A 16,346-nucleotide genomic window follows, 5' to 3' on the forward strand; every position below is an offset into this window, starting at 1 on the left:
GCACCTCTTGTACAAGACATTGCTTCTTCACAACTTTTCTCTTTAAGAATATACTGCTACTCTAACAAAAGTTTCATTGTTGCTTAAACGTGGGCACACTCGGATTTCTTGCCAAAATTGTAATCCTCAAACAGAGAAACAAAGTTTCATTAATTTGTTTCTCTATTAGTATTTATTGGTCTTCTAATGTTGACCATAAGCATGCTAAATTGTTAAAGATTTCTAAGTCAGTGGGAGCAGTAAAAGTCCTTATCAGGACTTGCCAGAAGTGCAAGAGGCGGGGGGAAGAGACCTGTTAAATTTTACTCCGATTACACCTCTTGCACACACTTAGAAATATGAAAGTGATAGCAACTTAATCAAGAGTTAATCCATAAAACTGAAACTCATAATACAACCCAATAATCAACTACGGAGGTCATCTAGGTTTAACTTTGATGATTATGTATCCTCCTTGACTGGAGTTGAAATGGATATTGGAAAGTTTACTAGTCCTACTTCCTCTAATTAAGCCAATAGCATCAATCAATTTTCTAAATGGAATAAGAATTGTTATTAGCAATTTTGATTTTAACGTTTGGGATTTGTTTGAATTACCTAAGGGTGTTCATCACTAAACAAAATCTGAATGCAAACGTTAAGACACTAAAAGTATGATTGATTGTTAAAGGTTATGCTTAGAAGAGAATTATTTATCAAAGAATCATCTCACCTTTCTTACAAAATGTTTCTCTGAGGATCATTGTTGTTCTAGTGGCTTATAATCATTTAGAGCTACATTATATGAACATTAAAACAACTTTCCTTAAACAAAGACTTACATGTTCATAAAACAACCTGAAAGTTCTAAACTGAAGGTCAAGAGCACTTACTTTGTAAGTCAATTAATTCCATGTATGGGTTTAAGGCAAACATCAAAATGTGATGTATTATTTTCATCAAGAATTAAGTGGATTTATGTACCTACCTCAAGATGAGTGGGAGCAACTAATGTAAACTTGTCCATATATAGATAGCACCTTTTGGATAAGTATATGTTACACAAGTCAAATAATTTCTCACACGTATTTTGATATAATGAATCTCGGAGATACCACTTACATGAGAGATATCAAAATATACCGAGATAGAACCAACAGGACATTAGTTTCATCCTATAAGCTTTACTCTAAAGCGGGCTCTTACATGTGTAACAAACAATATAGCTCTCCTCAGAGGATAAAATGATAAATGAGATTACTTCCTTATGCTTCATTAATTAGAAGCCTTACGAAGGTTCAAGTCTATACTCGTTTAGATATTGCTCACATTGAATAACATTAGACTACTCTAGATTATCGTGAAGCATCTAACGATAACTTTAAGAAACGAGAAAGACTATAAGAAGAGGTTATTATTCTTATCTTGATTTTGTAATATTCAAAAGAAACTAAAAGTCAATTTGGGGTAATCCTTATGTCTGCAGACAAATCTATCTCATGGAGAAGTCATAAGAAACTGTTAACAACAACCTAAATTATAATGACATAATATGTTGTTAATTAACAACGCAATTGTCAGTAAATGTTGTTGAAATTTTATCAGTAGACTCATAAACTTATTAACTCCATATAAATACTATATTGAAGACTTATTGTGAAAAGTCAGCTGTCTTATTTCCTCGAACAGTAACAGTTCGAGAGGTGTTGCATTAAACTTTGATACAAAATTATTGTTCGTTTGTGAACAAGAAGAGGAAACTAAATATTTGTATCGAATACATTTACATTCATGATATGCTTGTGGATCCGATAACCAAGGTCTACACCCAAAGTCTTTTTAAGAGCTCATAATAAAGACGGGTTTTACTAAAGGCCTTACATAATAGCATATCGTACATATGAATGATTAGTTATTATTTTTTCCTCAATCATACAATTTGCTTGTCTATAAATACGTATGTGCACCTGATGACGTATAGACAAGAATTATACAAATTAATTTCAAAGGGCTTACCTTAGTCATTTTGGTCTTAAATTTACGTATGTTTTGTTTTGGGGTTGTAACATGATTAATGGGGGTCTTGAGTTGACAATAACTCAATGACTGTATTTTGCTGTTGCAATTTCATTTTGAAACATTGATTAATGTTTTAACTTGGCCAAACTTACTAATACTTCTCACAAATGATCACTCGGCCAAGTGGGAGAATGTTAGAAATAACCAATTGATGTGGCCTTACAGATCATTTGATAACATTACCAATATGACATAACTAGTCCCCGACAATTACTTGATGGTAGTAATTGTAATTATTGATTAGTTTAAGAGACAATTATGATTTCCCTTTAGGTACCTTTAATAGAGAATGTAAAGAGTTTTCATAACCGATCACTATTCATGATCATCATTCATTTTGATGTTAAATAGATATTGATCATAAGATATGAACAACTATAAGAACACCAATACTAAAATTCTCTCTAAAGTGATCCATCAACCCAAGGTACCATAACGGGAATCATGACCTAATCTTCGTCTTTAAAGATGACCACTCCTACAAGTAAGTGTTTCTAACTTGGTATCTATATTTACGTTATGATTGAATAAACATGATTAGGTTCTATATTTTGACCCATGTTTATAGATATAATCAACAAAAAAATCATCACATTCTCACTCACAAGTATTTCATTTGTCACGTAACACCTCTCGATAGACAACATTTGAGGTGTATACCCCGTCTCGTCTGAAGTCTTTGGCAGGATGTACTAATACCTTTGTATTAGCACGTGATATCCCTCTTGATAAAGCGACATAAAGTTGTCCATGCGAAAATACTGAATCCGGAAGATAAACACCAACATGCGGAATTGTTTGACCTTGAGCTTTGTTGATTGTCATGGAAAAGCTAAGTCGAATGGGGAATTGTTTTCTTTTTAGCTTGAACGGGAACATGTCGTCTTCAGAAAGACACAAAGGGATTCTTGGCAAAAATACTCTTTTTTCGGCATGTTTCCCGACAGCTATCTCTGCATCAATAACATTACGCTGGAAGCCTTTACATATCAATCTTGTGCCATTACATAAACCATGTGATGGATCGATATTCCGCAACAATATTATAGGGCAACCGATTTTTAAACGAAGTTTATGAGGCGGCAGACCACTAACAGTTAGTGAGTTTAAAAGCCTTTTCTTTTAAGAAATAAAGTTTTGTTTGTTTTTTTCTTTTATAAAACTAATGAAAATGAGTTGTATATACAGCACTTTTAAACCAACTAATTCTTAATAACCTGTAGTTTGTTTCAACTAACTAATCTTATCTATATGAGCTTAATTTTAACTAATAATCCCTAAAAAATGTTAACACAATCGTGTTATAACTTAGAATCCATAAAAAATGTATCTAGTCAACATATAAGAGTTGTTTTGAAACTAACAAATATAATCTATAAGAACATAGTTAACTTATAATCCCTAAAACCTTGCAACAAAATTTAGTATTTATATAGTTTTGTTTTTAAAAAGGGTGTTGCTAAACATACATCCTTTTATGTTAAATTTACTGGTTATACTCCCCCCTTGAAGTTTCAAATAAATACAATTAAACCTTCTATTTTGTATTTTTTTTAAACTTGCAATTACTTTTAAGTTTTTATACAATAAAAAAATGATATACTCATACAATCAAAATGTATTCAATATCTTATGCTAATTGAATTAATGATATTAATTATTTATGTATATAACTATTTTTAAAAATTTAAACTTATCATCATCTCATCACTACCAGATTATTTAATTGTGTATCTTTTCTTTTCAAACGACATACATGTGTATTGCAACCTATATGAATTGTTATCACCGTTTTCCTTTTCGAATGGCATATAGATACACATTACGAGAAGGTAAAGTTTTACAAAGAATATATATGGTCTCAGTAAAAATATATAAATAAATTGAAGTTTAATATATATTTATTATTATGAAAATATAGCTATGCAAATGGAGCTGGATACCTTTTTGCTGATTGGTTTTTCTTTTTTTTTTTTTATTACTGTAACTGCAATAACTGTTCACTGGATTTAAGAGGATGTGGGAGTTCAAAGATAGCCAAAGAGAATTAGCCCTGTTTATATGAAAATAACTTTGTTGGTCGATGGTTTAGCGAGAACTTTAAAATTTGCTAACAAATTGGGGGATTTCATGCTTGTTCCCTTTAATCGATATTGAATTATACTTAAATAGTTAGTTAATTCCTTTAGAAGGCTTGTGGTTTCAAACATTGAAAATTTAAAATATAAAATAAACTTTATTAGACTGCATTAATTCTAAAAAAAAAGTGAAAATGAAAAAAAAAAGTGAAAATGAATTTGTCTAGATCAAACATAACTGAAAATGAAAAAAAAAACACTTGAAAGATTTCATATTATGCTGAATGAAATCTATTCCTCTTTTGAATTGACACTTGAGGAATTTTTAATTCGGTTTTCTTCTTTGCGCTTGAATCGGCTGTGTCTTCTAGTTCTTCTTCTTTGTCATCTTCTTCAGAATCATCTAAATTGATAACTTGACTCCATTTCCATTCGGAGAGTCTCTTGGATCTCTTCCTTTGAGACGCGTACTTCCGATCCTTAAAAAGGATAAAAAGTGGATACAAAAGTTAAAAAAAAAAATCAAATTAACTTTAAAATTACCTCTTCACTAAATTCACGTTGAAGAGTAGACTTATAAGGACTAAACATTGCACCATGAGAAATTATTTCGACACTTTTATCACCATGATCCTGCAATAAAACACACATATAGTATAAATAACGAACATGTTAATATGAAAGATATTTACGAAAATAATAGTTAAAAAACAACAAAATCAATACCTTAGAAGCTTGTTCATTATGCAACTGATTCTGATCCAAATAAGTTAAACATTCACATAAATGTAAATAAAAGAAAACATTTATTCACAGATGCGATATAAAAAAACTAACCTTAGAATTTTTCAATCTTGCATGCTTGGTTTTCCAAAACATTTGAATTCAGAACTGGATCCATTTCTGAACTTGTTTAGCAATTGATATAGGGATAATATGATGTGTATTTATAGTAGTAAGCATTAGGGTTTAATTTTAGATGCCACCCCTTTATTTCGGAAGTTTGTTGTGGTTATTTTTTTAGTTTTTATAAGATATATTAATCTATACATTAAATATAGAATTGTTACAATCAGAACATGTAATTGATCAAGTCGGAATGATGCCATTTATACCATCTATAAATATATTTAGTTTATTATTTCTATTCAGTAACTATTATAGTGATTTTCAGATAAAATAAACTATACATTTTGTTACGTATCCAAACTTATGAACAATAATACTAATAAAAGTAAAATGTTATATAAATAAATAAAACTACATAAAAGTTGTGCTTGTTAGAAAAAAATGACCCTGGATGTTTCATTTGAATTAAAACCGAGGGGGGGGGGGTTGCTGAATTTTATAAGTTTGTTTTTTAATATTGTTTTAATTGTGTTTTAATGAGATGTGAATCATAGTTTCTGGAGCGAAGGCTAATGATGCTTTTAGCAATGGGCTGGGTACGGGCAGCTTAACGTGTTCAAAATAGGAAGCAAAACCTCTCTGGTAGGAAGAAAGTCAATGGAAAACGTGTTGCTCAACTCTTTGCCTCAAAGAAAGTACAAGATGAACTAATTAAATGAGAGGTACGCATGATGATGCTCCTCTACGATCTTTTGTTATAGTAAATAAGTTTTCATAGGTAGAGGTGCAGATTCAACCCATTTTATGTGGAAATTGGTCTAATTTCTAGTTTGTATTTTGTTAATAGAGATCAAATGGGTAAAAAAAATTAAACAAAATCTATATAAAGAAATGAGCTGAACAGGCTTGAACCGTACTCGAGTATTTTCAATCTCTGAATTGCTTTATTTGAAAGTTGGATCTTTAACTTCATTAATTTTTCATGTAATCGGATTTAGTTTTTTTAATTATATACAAAGTAGTAGGCCTAAAGAAATCCCACTCATCCAACTGTAAATCAAATTGATATTTGTTTTGGGCTTGATGATTAAGTGAATTGTTTAATTCAGATTGATATTTGTATGGAAAAAAATGTTCGTGTGTGCCAGTTTGTTGGAGAATGTTCATATATTTTGTTCACTTAAGTGACTGAAACAGGGATGTTACAGGCTAGTTTTACAGCCGAAGATATACTAAATTCATGGCCAGAGGCAGAAATAGGACAAATTTTACATGACTGCGGGGAAGAAAACTGGCGCGCTCTTCAGAAAAGGATCGTTAAGGCCTGTTTAAGTAATTGTCAAACGGGTGGCTATTTTTATATTTTTTTTTACTTTTCTTAAATTACTTGTACATTAATGCATTAACTACTTGTACATTTTAATCCGTGCGTCGATATTGAACAAGACAACTACCGAAACGTCGACAAAAATGTGTAGGTCGTCATGTTATCTTTGGATTTTTTTAAACATTATAGTTTATAAGATATGTCAAGAATAAGTAAAAAAAATTATAAGTTTGTTATGGAGGAGTGAATTGTAACTTATTATCTAAAATTTAGATAAAACCTTAGGGATTTAAATGTAATAAGTTTAGGGGCTCTAAAATAAATAGTGATTAAAAGACCAAACTAACCTCATTTTAGGGATCTATCTATAAATAAAGGGGGGGGAGTTCTTATTTTTTGGGTATCATAAAATGCCCGCGCGATGCGACGGGAGCGCCAATTTACATTAGGGATAAGCTTGGTAACGGTACCGAAAATACCGGTATCAAAAATCGCCAAAGATGGGTACATGTATCTAAAATGCTCTGTACGATATTGTATCGGTACCAAGATGGTACCGGTATTTTAAGATAAAATTCGGTAAAATCATACAAAAAGCAGTATGACATTAAAGGTCTTCGCTACAAGAAGAGTTGTAAACTTCTCATGTCGCGCACACGTTAGGAATTTGGTAACTATTACAAAATATTACGGCCACTACATGTATAATTACAATATTTGTAGTTGATATTCAACACCGCCTGTCTATGGTTTTGCCTTCTTGACATCAACTCTTTAACTCACCTGAAAAACACAGCAAAAGAAAAGCCATTTGAGCAAAGGGAAAACGGGAAAATAATCAATACACAAGCCTAAACGATAAAGTAGAAAAGATCAGATTCAAATGATTAATCGAAGGAATATTAGCTTCCAATGTTTTATTTATAGTCTGATCGACTGAGAATTCCCACATTGATCTCTTTTGCGGCAACAACAATCCTAAACAATAAAGGATGACACACTTGTGTAATAAATATGGTATAAATGCACATAAAAGTATGTAGGTATGATATAACTGCAAAACCATGCTATCTTCTTAAGAAATAAAATAAGTTGTGTTTTATTTAAATATTAATAGAGTGGCAAAGGGTAAAAACGACATTACCTAATTACTATCACTGCTAGCAGTGAGAAAACATATAAGGTTAATAGCAGAGACCAAAAAGAATCAATCAAATCCATCTGTTATTGTCAAAAGGACATCTTCATATATTGAAGGCCCGTTGAGCGAAACGCTACAAGTCTGTGTACTTTGCTAGCAGAGCAGCTAACATGCCAGGACAAGATTGCATTCGTTTTGTCTTTGGCTACTGTAAATTAAAATTGCAACACTGAAAATACAACAATATCTCAAGTGCTAGCACATATATATATATATATATATATATATATATATATATATATAAATATAAAAGATAAAATAATAGAAATTATAATGATTATTAATATTATTATTACCTTGTCAAATTGAACAGGTATCTTTTTCTCTTGTAATCTTTCAAGCATTTTCATCTCTGTATGCAAGAGAAATAAGACAGGCCGCCGTACAGAATCATAACGGGCTGTGTTGCAACCTCTATGTATGTAACTTGCTGCATCATCAGGGCAATCCGCAATCCTCCACCTGAGAGAAAAAAATTACATTAATACCCCAATAATAGTGCATGGTAAGACTGAAAATCAGATGTGAAAATTTCAATCAATTAACTTGTGAATGGGACGATGTGAGTTGGATATAAAAATTGGTCTAAAATAGGAACATGTTGAACATATTGTGATTTGTGAGTCATCTAAAGTATACTTCTTTAAATAGGTTGAAGGCCATCTCATATAAATTCAAATACATAATGCTTCCATATTGCTTTTTTAAAAATCTTCGAAGGTTATTATAATAATATAGTTTTGTCACTTAAAGTATTAAGTACTTATGAAATATCTAAAAAAGTATAATAAAGTGTTTGTGGGTTGGCCCAACCTGACCCATTTGACACATACGAAAAAAATAATAAATCATGCAGTAATCGTCATTTGCCAAGTTTGTTAGTTGGGCAAAAAAAAAAAAAAAACCTGATAGCTACAAATTTTGTGACGGAAAAAGGTAAAATCTTAAAACCAAGTGCTTCTTTTTTTATAAAAATTCGTCCAGTAGCATCTTTGGAGATAAGGTAACCATTGGCATTAACAGATAGCTAAGTAAGCTTCTGTTTGCAATAATTATGATAACTCCAAGATTATATGAAATCAAATTAAAAAATGTCATAGTACTTATAGAAAATCAAACCATTTGATGTAATGAGAGTGATTAGGTTACTAAAGAAATAAAGATGAAATAAAAAATATATATGTATTATAAATGGAAAAACGCACGTCATTAGCTATATAACTCAACATTTATCTCAATAATCATTTTTTTACACCAAAACATGCATGTTTTTGTCCCAGGTGGTTAGGATGGCAAGTTTACTTTAACAGTAACACTCAAAACAGATAAATTAAACACACATCCAAACACTCCCCAACACATGGATCGGCGAGGAAAATGTGAAAAAAAGGTACCTGAACTGGCATGAGGCAAGGTGGCACATCAAACCTACGACATGTTCAGCTAATTCACATTCATGCATGTATTATCTTGAATGTACTCCAACAAAATACGTGGGAAATTTTGACAGTAGCTGTACAATGTTAAAAGTAAAAAAATTATAGTTGAATCAATGAAGGGTCAAGACATAACCCTTTCCACTCGTGGACGACTCCACCCACTATTATTCGTGGGGGTTGTATAATGCTGGATGTTTCCCATCTGCATAAATAAACAATACAACTGGTCACTTAAATATTCGCATTTTGAAAAACAATGAATAGCAATTTTAAGATATTGATCACTTTGATGAACACGGACATTAAACAACACAACTAAGGTATTGTTTGTTTTTGCAGACATAAACTGTCTGCAAGCTGATTTCATCTGTTTTCATGTCTGCAACTGAAGATGTGGTCTGAAGCTCTTCAAGCTGAAAATATAAGATTGTTTGTTTTTATAAATTGATACTGTCTGTACAAACATCCAAATGCACACTTTCAGCTAACATGACATGGCCTGAAGTGGCAATCCAGACCCCAAACTTGAGTGAAAACACAAGAACGTTGCACCATAGGGCTGTCGAAATAAAAAAAAAATGATTGTTAAATGCATAATAGGTTATACAATGTTATCATTTAACAAAGCTACAGGTCACAGTCTCTTACAATCAAATCTTCTCATCAAAATATCAAACCACAAACAATAATAAGTTAAATCAACTTCTATCTTCTTAATATTTTTAGGTCTAGTAATATGACCTGCAAACTCAACAAATATAATTGAACATTTTAACTTACACCGGTGAATAGAATAACGGTAATTAGCGTCATTCAAAATATCGGTGACCGGAAAACAGTCACGGCGGCGTAACGAACGCGTAGAAAAGTCGGAACAAGATGATGATGGTTAGAAGAACGTAAATGATGATAAGAATGAGATAACGGCGGGTTGTTGTGGCGGTTATCGGCGGTAGGGTCGAGAATAGGGCAAAGAGAGGGGAAGATGCCGACGGTGAAGGTTAGAGTGGAAACAGAGATAACGATCGAGTGGCATGAGGACCTGTAGTTTTGAGGGAGGAGGGTTCTTTTGAAGATAAGAGATGAGTTTTTTTGTGAAGATGTTTGAAGGAAGGGTATCATAGCTTCTTTTTTAAGTTGAAAAAAGTCATTTTCAGACCTGTTTAACAAAAAAAAAAACAAACAGTCTTTAAGGGTAACGTCTGCGTGCCTGCAGACATTAGCTCCCTTGAAGATGTTTGAAGAAAAAACAAACACCCCCTAAACCACACTGAAAACTACCATATGGACACTGTCACTCTCATTTAAACTTGCACCCAAACCCTCAAAAGCATAAGCAGGAAGATATAAATTACTGTTTGTTCCATAGCTAACCGCATCTTCAAGTTTTCCCTTATCCAGAGCTACTTTTTTATTGTTTTTCAGCATGATTCCGAAATTGCCTCTACATAATCCTTAGCAGTTAGTAACAACCGGACCTTTAGTATCTTAGCCTGAAATTTAAACAAAATAACGAAATACTCAACGTGGATCCACATAAAGTAACAAGTAATTTGTTACTTTATGTAACAAATTCATAGATGTAATGAGAGTGATCAGGTTACTACAGAAATAAAGAAAATACAGAGAAAGCATACCAGATATGGGCTTCGTTGCTTGATGGATCCACATAAAGTAACAAGTAATTTCTATACATCGCATACAATTTTAATTATCGGGTTCTCCTTTTTTCATCAAAGCACACTAACAACAAATGAAATCTAATCACACTAATTATAAATTCTCATCAAATTTAAGAAAGTACAATCAGTTAAAATAGAGAAAGCATACCAGATCTGGGCTTCGTTGAACCTTCGGCAAGCTCATCAAGCATCATTGAGGAAGCTACTGCCATATCGACACCAAGAGAAATAACTAACACCACATCAATTATTAGTTCCAAAAACACCTCCAAACCATCCCTCCATCAAAGAATCAGAGTTAACCCTAGAGATGTAAAAAATTAAGGACCCATGGAAAACCAAAGACAAAGAGAGATGATTTTGGTACCAGAAGAGGAAGATGAAGGTTGTGTTTGGTTCCGTCCGTACACCATCTTCTACTTTCGCTTTTGGTTCAGAATTCACCACTTTTACCGCCTGTAGAGCCGCTGCAAACCCTAGACGCCATCTTCATTGTCGTCATCTTACCTGAACAGAGGCCACCATCTTCACGAATATGTGGTTACACCGGCCATCATTTATTGAGTTTTGAAATGGGAGTAGGGACTTTGAGAGAGAGACAAAGGAAGAAGAGTGCCTCTAGAATCTCATAAATGAACTGTACATAAAACTTTTCAAGTGATTGTACTATAATTTAAAGTTTAAATTTTAAAAAGTTTTTCCCGGTTAAAATTTTACCTTTAAAATAGGACGTTTTGTTATATTTGACTAAAGTATAAAGAAAAGTTTAATCCATTATTCAACAATAGTTTTACTTTTAAAAATGTTAGTGCTTTTAGCAGGATTAAATCACTTGTACACTAACGCATCATCTACTTATACATTTTAATCAGCACGTCAATATTGACCAAGACAACCATCGAAAAGTCGACAAAAATGTCCCGATCGTCATGGTACCTTCGGATTTTTTTAAAACATTACGGGTTGTAAGATATCGCAGGAATACATTAAAGAATTAAAGAGGGGGGGGGGGAGTGTAACTAATTTCCCATAATTATATTAAATGTCAAGGATTTAAATGTAATAGATTGAGGGACTAAAAAATAATTATGGTTTAAAAGACCACTTTACCCTCATTCTAAGGGTTTATTTATAAATAATGGGGGAAGAAGTTCTTAACTTTTAGGAATCCTTCCCTCATGTATTATAATATAGTATAGATAATCATAAACCATGTTTATCTTTAATAAAAATATTGGTTCTAAATTTCAAAACAAACCGTTTTAGACCGGCCTAATTAACCCCGCAGTCAAGTAGGCCGTTTATGTTATAACAGACTGTAAAAAGTATCAAAAGAGATAGCCCATCTGCATTACTCCGTAAATAAATAAGGTGGTTGGTACCAATGACATGTTAACCATACACCATCCCTCATACGGATCGTATAACATGGCAAATATGTGTCACACGAGTTGTAGAAGAGGGCTATACGACCCGTGGTTTGCCCACATCATAAGGCTCATATGAAAATACAACTTTATAAAGAAATGGCTTATGTGACAATGTCCATATTACTTTAACCTTCTATATGGATTGTATGACCCTACATATTGTATGACCCTGAAAGGTATCCTGGTGTTCATTGTAATGTTGGTATGCCATTCTAACTAAATCATAACTAAATCATTTCAAAGTCATGTTTCTGTCATAACTAAAATACAAGTATAAAGATAAGACAAAATGACAACCCCATAACTAAATCATTTCAAAGTCATGTTTCTGTCATGACATTCGTATCGTGTTAAAGGCATCTCCGGGCTTATGTTAATCATGACCCAACTGTACCATCTTATTTACATTAATGGTCCAAAAAATCTAACATATGCGAACACTTATACAGGCAACAAAATCACGGGCCGGACCACACTCGATTGGGACCATCGAGTGAGAATAGCAGCAAGTGTCGTCAAAGGGTTGGCTTACTTGCATGTTGCTATGAACATAGTTCATGGCAAGATCAAGGCATCCAACATCCTTCTTCGGGAAGCCATTTCAGACTATGGTCTGAACCCACTACTTAGTGGGTCAAGCACGTTAAACAATCGGGCTTATAGATACCAGGCCCAGAAGTCCTTGAGACCCAAAAATGTCACTTTAAATCAGATGTTTACAGTCTTGGGGTTTTGCTACTCCAGTTTCTGACGGGTAAATCCCCTACGCAAACCTCACTAGGAGAGGAAGGCCTAGATTTACCACAATGGGTTCAGTAAACGTGCGTCAAAAATGGACTGCTAGGCTTTTCACATGTGTACTAATATTGAAGAAGAGTTGGTTCAATTGTTGCAGATAGCAATGACACGTGTGTCAACTGTACCCAATGCACAAAGTTGCGAAAATGCTAGAAGCTCTGACTAGAACTTAACTGAAGTTAACAGATTCTTGTTATCTAAACTATTGTATTGCATCCAAATTGTGGGTCCCATGGATATAGGTGTCAGGGGTTGAATACATTAGTTAAAATCGAACAGAATGAGTTGCAAGCGTGCATGTAACTTTGATGATATCAGATGTCAAGTACCTGGTTTCCATAGACCTTCACTTACTATGGCTTTGTGCTAAAGTAAGCTACTGTAAAAGATGTAAATATGCAGCCAGCTACGTAAGCAGGTAGTACATATGTGCCATTGCTGACAACTTTAACCTACTGTAAAAGAAAAAGGAAAAAACGGGTCGTTAGCATGCGTGTAAAACATGTACATATGCCGCTTATCGGACTCGGACAGCCAAAAATCCATCTACTTTGCATGAGTTGTAAGTTATGCATAAGCTAAGTTGTGAATCTGTCCCGTTATGCGAATTATGAATATGAAAAAGGTATGTATATTATGAAGATCGTTTACCTTAAGTTGGTCTGAAATAAAAGCGTGAGCAGGAGCAGCGACATCCAATTCTTGTCCATGATTCAATCAATCCTTCCAGACAAACAAATATAAAGCTCTGATAGTTTATGCTATAAACTTATGCAACCTTGAAAACCACATACTCTTTACACTGTTTAACATTCAACAGGACATAAAGGCCCAACGGTGGAGTTAAGGCTGTAGCCAGAACCGATGGATATTTATGATAGCTATTTATTACCTTATGCAAAATGGTATGCAAAGTAGCAAGAGAAAAATCATAATTATGAACATAAAAATTACTCTTTCCTCTTCTTTCTCAATAATGATCATCACGTGGAGAAGTTCAGAATTCAATTACAATTGACTCACTTCCTATTTATGTATAAAATCAAGATCACTTACATTGACCAAAATACACATTTCAAGCAAGATTAAGGACACACTTTGTTGAGCTGCTAGATCTTATATAAACCTGAGATATTTCGCAGCAATCCAACATTTGAAATGTGCCTGACTTCATGCTTTTGCACCCCAGACGTAAAAACTTCCGATTTCTCAAAGGTTATGTGTGAAACAGGGTTCATTTTGTGTATCAAATGCCTTAAGAAAAATGTCAAACTTCAGTGAGAACATATTTGTTTCTTTCTCATCATTTCAATGGTATCTGCAATTGTAGATCCCGCAGTCCCAACAAAACCAAGAGAAGCACAGCTACAAACAGTTTCTTCAACATGTAGAAGAATATCAGGTAAGATTTGACCCTTACGACAATCTTTCTTAACCCCGTTATTCAAAGAATCTCCAAACTTCAAACTATGACCTTCATCTACAACTTTCTTGGCAGTTTCTTTAATCAAATTATCATTTTCAGAAAGACGAAATAACTTGAAAGAATCTGGGTCATTTGTTAGATCCCCTAAATAAGTTCCACTCCAGTTACTCCTGGGTAAATCCGTCATTACAAAAATATGAACTGGCAAACTCTCCTTTTGTTTTAAAGAATCTAGTTTCTGTTTTAACCCCTGAAAAGTAGCCATTCGGTGGTTCTTGAACTGCCCATCCAATAGTCTAAGTTGTGCACACAGGAAAGGTGACTTTACTGTGTGAAGAGCATATGCTTTCCCTGCATCCAAAATCTCATTTACAAATGGAAGAAACTCAGCTCTTTTTATCAAAGACTGAATCCTTTGATCTCCGGGAGCTTCATGAATATCAATGTATGACTCAGAGCCCTTATATGGGCTTGTAAAAAGCGAACCGAACGATAAAACAGTGGCTAAGTCTGCTCTAGAATGAGGACCAAGGGTAGCATACACATCTTTCCTTCGCCTAACAAACGAAATCTTCTTTTTCTTTTTGAGCTGCTCATCCGGTTGAAAAGAATCTAGCGATCCATTTTCGCCATCTTTTTGGTATGTCCAAACTGTTGTCCTGCAATCCTCTTGAACAGCATATACACAGTCATTTACATCACCACTGCACCCAGATAGTAAAGATCCACATTGTTTTAGTTTTTCCAACAATAAATCTTCCATCTTTGTATCTTTAACACAGAAATCGTTAACGTCTATATCACAAAACAGAGACGCAAAATAACGGAAATCGATAACTTGAACTGCAGAATCAGAAACCAATGATGAAAGATCTATTACATCTGCCATTGATACGTATCTGCAAGAAAGCATGATCAGTCACATGTAGAAGCTTATAATACAAGAGGGGCGTTCATTTCACAACCAATAATACATTGAGAATTGTGAGAACACATAATACACTTGTAGAAGTGCATTATGCTGTTCTTGCAGAATATCAGATCCCTAGGGTAATCACTATGTTCAACAAATCAAAACAAAAACCAAAAATCCAGTTCACCTGTGGCTTTGAATCAGCTCAATGACATGATTCCACACCGCAAAACGAAGGTCGTTGGGATCAGAAACCCTAAATTTAGGGCAACTTCCGAGAACAACCGCATGGTGATCGAGAACAGGGGGGACGATGAGTGTGCGGTTAAGTATGGCAGCCATTAGCAGAGCGTTCTTGAATTCAGAGAGCTGGTTGCTGAATCCACTGTGCGGCGCGTACCATAAGAACTTGTGTGGTTTTAGGGTTTGAAGTTTGAGACATTGGGTGGTTTTTAGAGAAGTGGGGAAGAAGGTGGAGTTGTTGAAGATGAAAAAGAGGAGGAAGATTGCGAGGATGGAGACGGAGAGTAGATGCTTAGATCTGTTAGGGTTTGTGGATTTCTTTCTCAGTCTGTTTGTTCTCAAGTTGAAAGCTTCCATTCTGTTGCAAGGTCTTAGAAATGGTGATTTGCTTCTCTCGTCATTCAAACCCCAGTACTAAGATGGCACCATATAGTGAAGGTAAATTTGGGAAGATACCGATACTAAAAACGTTAAAAATTAAGTACCGAATCGGTATAAAAAAATATTTGGTAGGATAAATTCGGTACCAGTAAAAAAAACTTGAACTTTCCACTTGAAAACCGGTTTGAAACCACAACCATTGTGCATTCCTACACACATGTGCCAATTACGCTTGAGGCATTTTCATTAAGGGGTTAGCTAAACGTACCCCTTGTTTCTTGTCATACCCTCTTTAAAAAACCACTTTAAAATTTGTCAAACTCTCCCTTATAAATATCATGTTTGTTTATTTGATTTCAAACATATAATTATAAATAACGTGATTTGCTTTAATTTATATTTATTTCTTTTGTTCATACAAACATAGTTGATTACCCACAAATTTTTTTTATCAAATTTAAAAGAAATTCTTAATATCAATTCGTTAATCACTAGCTGTTTTTTTATTAAATTTAAAAGAA

At 33.6% G+C, this 16,346-nt stretch overlaps 1 protein-coding gene and 1 long non-coding RNA gene across 2 annotated transcripts; both read right to left on the reverse strand.

The window, feature by feature from the left end:
* Positions 1 to 6,887: 6,887 nt before the first annotated feature.
* Positions 6,888 to 13,495, reverse strand: LOC110917607. The gene is made up of 6 exons (XR_004884561.1): positions 10,783 to 13,495; positions 10,590 to 10,695; positions 10,308 to 10,445; positions 8,908 to 9,511; positions 7,810 to 7,975; positions 6,888 to 7,661 (listed from the first exon to the last, which is right to left on the reverse strand). It is a non-coding gene; the product is annotated as an uncharacterized LOC110917607 (long non-coding RNA).
* Positions 13,496 to 13,797: 302 nt separating this feature from the next.
* Positions 13,798 to 15,881, reverse strand: LOC110915835 (O-fucosyltransferase 30). The gene is made up of 2 exons (XM_022160580.2): positions 15,389 to 15,881; positions 13,798 to 15,187 (listed from the first exon to the last, which is right to left on the reverse strand). Exons 1-2 carry the CDS (start codon positions 15,799 to 15,801, stop codon positions 14,137 to 14,139), a joined length of 1,464 nt encoding a protein of 487 aa, XP_022016272.1. The 5' UTR covers positions 15,802 to 15,881; the 3' UTR covers positions 13,798 to 14,136.
* Between the last annotated feature and the right edge of the window lie 465 nt (positions 15,882 to 16,346).

The sequence above is a fragment of the Helianthus annuus genome, chromosome 16 (assembly GCF_002127325.2).
Source record: "Helianthus annuus cultivar XRQ/B chromosome 16, HanXRQr2.0-SUNRISE, whole genome shotgun sequence".
In the NCBI taxonomy this organism is placed as follows: Eukaryota; Viridiplantae; Streptophyta; class Magnoliopsida; order Asterales; family Asteraceae; genus Helianthus; species Helianthus annuus.